The 6,447-nt window shown below is 53.3% G+C and overlaps 1 protein-coding gene across 2 annotated transcripts in view; it reads left to right on the top strand.

The window, feature by feature from the left end:
• The window catches only part of COPZ2 (coat protein complex I subunit zeta 2), a 9,937-nt gene that overhangs the window by 220 nt on the left and 3,270 nt on the right, over positions 1–6,447 (top strand). Inside the window, exons 2-6 of one of the 2 annotated variants that reach the window (XM_024742125.1) lie at positions 723–797; positions 2,311–2,392; positions 3,064–3,155; positions 3,586–3,641; positions 4,332–4,409. In XM_024742125.1, the coding sequence (XP_024597893.1) occupies positions 723–797; positions 2,311–2,392; positions 3,064–3,155; positions 3,586–3,641; positions 4,332–4,409 (383 nt within the window). Of the gene's footprint in view, positions 1–391; positions 798–2,310; positions 2,393–3,063; positions 3,156–3,585; positions 3,642–4,331; positions 4,410–6,447 lie in introns of those variants that run through there. The other variant, XM_024742118.1, reaches the window with a different exon arrangement.

The raw sequence follows: 6,447 nt of genomic DNA, 5'->3' as shown, positions 1-6,447 counted from the left end.
GGGTACGGAGCGGGCGGCACCGGGGGCCGAGCGGGCGGCGCCAGCCCACAAGTCGCCCGCTGGGCGCTGGGGAACTTGGTGCCGCCCGGACCGGCCGGGGAGGAGCGGCGCCCGCGCAGGCAGAAAAGTTCCTCCGCGCGGACTCGGGAGGAGGCCGGTCTGGCGTCCGCTTGGACGAAGTTCTGGAGCAGTCGGCGCGGGCGGGGGCACGGCTCGGCGGGGCTGGATTGCGATTCTCCCGGAGGGTTAGGGAGCCGCGGGGCCGCCCCGGGCCTCGGGCTGACGTGCGTGCTTCTGGAGTCCGACGGGCCGGGGGCTGGGGGCGCGCGGAGAGCGCGGGTCCAGCCTCGGCCGCTGGCCGCTGGAGGAGGAGGCTCGGCGCCGCTGTCCCCCAGGCCCAGGTTCTGTGATACACTCCGACTCGGGCTCTGGAGCAGTCAGTGCATGACAGAACTTGGACCCGGACGGACCTTCCGCACCCAGTGGGCACAGCGCCCACCCGGGGCCTGCAGTAGACCATCTGCCTGGGAGGGGAGCGGGCACCCGAGTGGCCCATGTGGCACAGGGTTGGGCCGGAACCAGCTGTGGACCTTTGGGGTTGGGGTCGCTGGACCCTGAGGATTGACTCTTGGGACCAGAAGGTCCCGTAGAGCCAATGACAGGAGGTCTACCCTGAATTAGGGGCCAACGGAGCTCTCCCCCCGCACCCCGCCCCGTGTCAGTTGCAGGAACCTTCCCTCTACATCATCAAGGCTGTCTTCATCCTAGACAATGACGGACACCGCCTGCTGGCCAAGGTAACCTCCCACCCTCACCGGAGGGCCCCTGAAGACACTGTGCCACAGGCCCAAGAACAGAAGTCCCCACCAAGCTGCCTCTCCTGGCAGGAGGGACCCCACTGTGGGCTCTGCGACTCAGAGCACCTCAGCTGAGACTCCTCCAAAGGCCATTCTGTCCATCCTCCTACCTTGTCAGACTGCTGGCCCCTGAAAGGGGGTGGGGCTGTCTCCTCTGTTTCTAAAATGTTCCCTAAAATGTCTTCTCACCATCTTTTCCACTGGCCTGGGACCCCGGAGTCCTAGTCCCCAAATTCTGAACAAGTAACCTCCACTTTTCTTCTACAGCTTGGTAAACACTAAGGATTTAGAACCAGACAAGATTTTAGAGACTATATAATCCAATTCTTTCATTTCACAAATGAGGAAAATGCAGTCTAGAGAAGCTAAAAGGGTTGCCTGTGGTCACAGGTAGTAATATCCGAACACAGATCCAAACTCAGGTATTTTGACCTGAAGCCCAGGAGGGTGGTTTTCACTGCACCAACTATTCAACTATCTGGTATCTATGCTAGTGAACATGGCCAGGATAAACCAAACTAGAATAATCCAAAAATAAATGTCTCCCATCAACACGGTTAACTATAGTAGGACTATGGCACCTAAACTAGCTACAAAATGCATTATAGATTTTTCGTTTGTATGGGTTGAAACTTTTTGACTTCATGACATTGAAATGAGCTTGTTCACCACAGCAGTGGCCAGCAGGGAGACTGCTAATTTGCCTGCAGATGGGGTACTAAGTGGCAAAATCCACATTCAGAAAATTGAAAGCTGAGCTGACCATCTCTTGCTGCAGCTGGTCAGAGGTGTCTCGGCAACCAGAAGTTCCAGGGCCTCCTCCCAGCAGATCACATCCATGTTCAGATGCAGGAACTGAGTCAGAGAGAGAGTCTCATCAAACCCAAACAAAACAGCATTGACTTAATTAGGCAGTGTGTGCCAGGAACTTTCCCTTAGATATTTCATCTTCAGCGTAACCCTGTCTGAAGTCAGACCATTGTTGGTGTTCAATCCCAGCTCTGTCCCTTACAACTGTGAGATGTCAGGGAAGTTACCTGACTTCACGCCTCAGTTTCCACATCCATATAATGTGGATAATAAAGTAGCTGTTGTGATATTATTGTGTTAAAGGGTCCCTGGCTCTGCCTTCTTTCCTGTAGACTCAGGTTAGTGTAGAAACAGTGTGGCCTAGTGACCACCGCAGTCTTTAAAACACTGCATATCTGCGGAGTGTACAAAGGCCTTCAAGAAATCAGGACAGGACTCCACGAGAAGGCCTCAAAATTCCTCTATTTGCTCAGAATTTGTGTTTATGGGGAAACAGCGAGCAGACAGGCCTAGAGGGTGGTCAAGAGAAGATGGGGCACGGCAGCAGGGTCCCACTTGGCCAGCACCCACCATTCCCTGCCACCCATCCAGGGAGGAAGCTCTGTGGAACAGCTGTCACCTTTTCTCCTTCCCTTTCACCTAGTATTACGACGACACATTCCCCTCCATGAAGGAGCAGATGGCCTTCGAGAAAAATGTCTTCAACAAGACCAGCCGGACTGATAGTAAGTGTCCGCCTCTTGCTCGTGCAGAACTTTCAGATGCACACCGTCATCTTCATCTGGACACATCTGTCCCCGTCGGCCTCACACACCCACAGGCCATTCCCTTTTCTTCAGAGGTGCTTTTTCCTCTCCTTCCCAGCTGTTCTCTTCTCTCTTCTTCCCGTGAGCCTTCACTCCCCTCCCTCTCAACCCCCCTCTTCCTGCCTACGGCATGCCTGGACTTCTCTCAGTGGAAGGGGCCCGCACTAGCCTGGGGCTGGTCTTAGGCATTGCGTATGGTGGGCGAAAGGTCAGCCTTGACCCAGGTTTGTTGACTTCTTAGAATGAGGCAGTCAAGTGATGGGAATGGAGTAGAGGGTGGGGGGAGGGACACAGAGTAGCCTAATAGTAGTGTCCCTAGTGCGTGTCTTTTCAAGGGTGCTAGTCTTTGCAAGGGTTCTTTGTTTGTTTGGCCTCACAGCTTGTGGGATCTTAATTCCCTGACCAGGGATTGAACCCGGGCCCTTGGCAGTGAAAGTGCGGAGTCCTAACCACTGGACCGCCAGGGAATTTCCTTTGCAAGGGTTCTCTGGAAGGGGAAGAAGGAAATAGGGCAAGAGGCACAGAGCTGGAGACGGGGAGGAGGGGCCAAGCAGAGGTGACCAGAACTGAGACCCCCCCTGCTCTTCTAGGTGAGATTGCATTTTTCGGGGGCATGACCATCGTCTACAAGAGCAGCATTGACCTCTTCCTGTATGTGGTGGGCTCATCCTACGAGAACGAGGTGAATTCAGGAGGTTGGAGTGACAAGGAGGCTTGGATTCTGGGGTAGAAGCTGGGAGGCTCACCATTGGTACCCCTCCTTCTAGACTCTGGGGAACTGGGAGCAGCCAGAATGGTTCTTTCTGGAACAGTGCATATCCATGATGTTCCTTAGATTCCTTGGGTACCAGAAATGGAGTCCTCAGAGGCCTCTGTGTCTTAAACATCACTGGAGAAGGATGTACTCAGTGTCCCACAGCAGGCACTCCAGTGCTTCCAACCCAAACATGGGGAGGGGAGGGGCCCTCTCAGGTCAAACTGCAGTCAGGCTCCAGCCATGTCCTCTCTGAAGAGGGACAGCTGCCCACACAGTCAGGCTCTGAGGTTTCCTTTTAGCCTTCTTAACCTCAAGCTCTCTCGTTTTTCTCCTCCCATTATCTGCCCACCCCCAGCTGATGCTCATGTCTGTTCTTACCTGCCTGTTTGAGTCCCTGAACCATGTGTTAAGGTGAGTGAGGTCCTCTATCCTCCAAGGCTCCTATCCCCCAGACCTTGGTACATCACAGAGGCGGGACCCTTCCTCCCTGCTCTTTTCTCCTGAAGTCCCCACAAGACTAAGGCTGGAGCCAGAGCATCCTTCTGCAAGGACCCTGCCCTTTACCTGATCAAGCAATGCTGTGGCCAGAAAATGAGGTCTAGAGAAACTAAGTGATTTGCCTGAGGTTACAAGCTATTTATATCAGAGCAGAGATTCAAACTCAGGTCTTTTGACTTGAAGCTCAGGGTGATTTTCCCTCTACCCCCATTCAGTGATCTGGTATCTACCCCAGTGAACGAGGCCTGGGTAAACCAAATGCAGATAACCCAAAGATAAATGTTCACAGTCGACAGGATTAACTACAGTAAGGCTATAGCACCTGAAGTGCTATGAAATGCTTAAGGGTGGGCACAGGGTCCCTGCTCAAAGTGTGAGGGCGGTGGGCAAGGGGAGCTTAAGGAAGCAGACCCGTACTCTGGGCAGGGATCCCTTGCCCAGGTGCTGCCCTCACTGCCCTTGACACTCTCCTTCCCTGTGCTTGTGCGGGGGATTGGTGGTGGGAAATAAGGCAATCTTTGGAGAGAGCGGGTCCGCCTCACCTAGGCAGGGACCCGGCTTCTCCTGGCCATGGGGAGGTTCCAGAGCTGTGTCTGCCTTCAGGAAGAACGTGGAGAAGCGCTGGTTGCTGGAGAACATGGACGGAGCCTTTCTGGTGCTGGACGAGATTGTGGATGGCGGGTGAGGAGGAGGGAAGGGAAGAGGGGCTGGTCAGGAACACTCACAGCGGGAGGTGCCCTTGAAAGTCATCAGCTCTAGGTTGCACCCAGCATACTGTTGGCTCTCTGGCCAACTTCTCCCTCCCTTCCCCCAGCATATTCCCAGTGTCCCATCCCCCCTACCCCACTCATGAGGATGGAGGTTGACTTCAGTGTTAGCCAAAGAGAAGCACACAAGAAAGTAATCTGAAGTCCAACTATGGCTGACTGTTGACTAGGCAGGGTTTGGGGCGACGGTTTGATTTCCAGTGCCCAGGAGAAGCAGGCAGCACAGATACTTGCCCCTTCCTGGGAAGACTTCCTTCAGGCCCTGCTGCTGCCACACCTCCTGCTCTCAGAGGTTCATGCCAACACCAGCTAGACGCGTGACCTGGGCCAGTTACTTACTTTCCTTACTTTCTCCATCTTTCAAACGGAGACAGTAAGGGAACTGCCTCAAAGGGTGTGGGATTAAATAAGGTGACGCAAGTGAAGCTCATGGTTTTCCTTCAATAAATGTTTCCTACTATTGGCATAAGATTATAGTCTTAGGAGGGTGGGAACTCTTAGGAGAAGGGTTGGTTAGTGAATTTCCATGGGGGTGGCGCAATATTCAGGGAAAAAAAGAAGGTCTGGCTCTGGGGCAAAGGGTAATGGAAACGGATCACCTGAAAGACATCCACGGGCCTCTGTCATTCCATCCATTTAATAGATGAGGAAACAGAGGCTCAGAGATTCAAGTCCCCAAGATCACATGGCTAGGGAGGGGCAGGGCCAAGATCTAAAACACGTGCATGTTTCCAGAGATTGTGCTCTTTCCACAGCACTGTACCACCCTGCTGGGGGACAGGGGCTCTGGGAGGTACTCTGGGAATGGGTCCTGTGGGCTTCCTCCCTCCTTCCTCCCTCCTTTCCTCTATAGCTCTTGACTGTCTGCTGCTGCTGCTGCAAGGCTTTGTGCTAATTGCTAGGACCCAAGACTGAGGGGAATAAAACCAGGTTTTGTGGAATATACAATTTGTATATACAACTTGGTAGACTGTCTTTAAGGAAAGCAAAGCACACACACATACACACACACACACAATTACAAATACAAAATGAGGTGCAGGGCCTTGGAAGGACCTTCACAAGGGAGGGTGTAAGCTTTATCAGCTTCCGGTCTGTGCCTCTAGAAGGCCCAGTTTCTGCCCCCTGAGGGGCTCACGGTTTCCCTCCAGTGAAAATCAGGGAAGTGTCAGCGGAGGCAACACCTGAACTGGAGCCTTGGCCTAGGTTGCTCTGTCCAAAGGACCCCTGGTGAGAGATCTGGGGCTGCAAGTGCCCCTGTGATGGGCCTGGGAGAGGCTCTCAAGAAATGTTTGTTCACTTCCTTCTGCCCTGGAGGAGACTCACTGGGTGAAAAGAAGCAGTCACTCAGTCCCCGTGGGCCCTAACCTTCCCACAGTGACTGGCTCTCACCCCTGCACACACCCACACATGGCTTCAGAACGCCCCCAGGGCATCATGAAAGAGTGTCAACTAGCCGAGGAAAGCCTCCATAACTGGGTCTGTAGATTCTGATTTTTTGGAGTTCCATTTCTTTTGTGTATGGAATGACCCTGTGGCATAAAATAATAGTGAAACGAGATAGGGACCCCGGGGGTGGGGGGCCTCTCTTCCTTCCCTGCATCTGAATCCATCCCTAGACCCAGAGATAAAGTGGACTTTCTAGAGGTCTCAGTTTTTGAGTCCCTGCTTTTGACAACCTGATTGTTCTAGACTGGACTGCCCTCACCTGATCTCTAAGTGTTTGCCCATTGATGATGAAGTGTGGGAGAATCAGAGCTGAGGGTGCTCCGTGGTGAGGGAGAGTTCTGGCTTGAGTATCAGCAGGAAGGTGCCTTGGAGGGGGAATGTAGCATACGGCAGGGAAGGGAAGGGCTTAGCAGGGAGCAGAGGCAGAGGGAATCATGTGGCTGATTTTCCTCTCGGTTTTTCTGTCATCTTGATTTTGGTTTTTTTTTTTTTTTTTTTTTTTT

This window comes from Neophocaena asiaeorientalis, unplaced genomic scaffold (assembly GCF_003031525.2).
Source record: "Neophocaena asiaeorientalis asiaeorientalis breed wild unplaced genomic scaffold, Neophocaena_asiaeorientalis_V1.1 scaffold1, whole genome shotgun sequence".
Classification (NCBI taxonomy): domain Eukaryota; kingdom Metazoa; phylum Chordata; class Mammalia; order Artiodactyla; family Phocoenidae; genus Neophocaena; species Neophocaena asiaeorientalis.
Note: the sequence above shows the minus strand (reverse complement) of the source record. Positions and strands in the feature narration are given on the sequence as shown.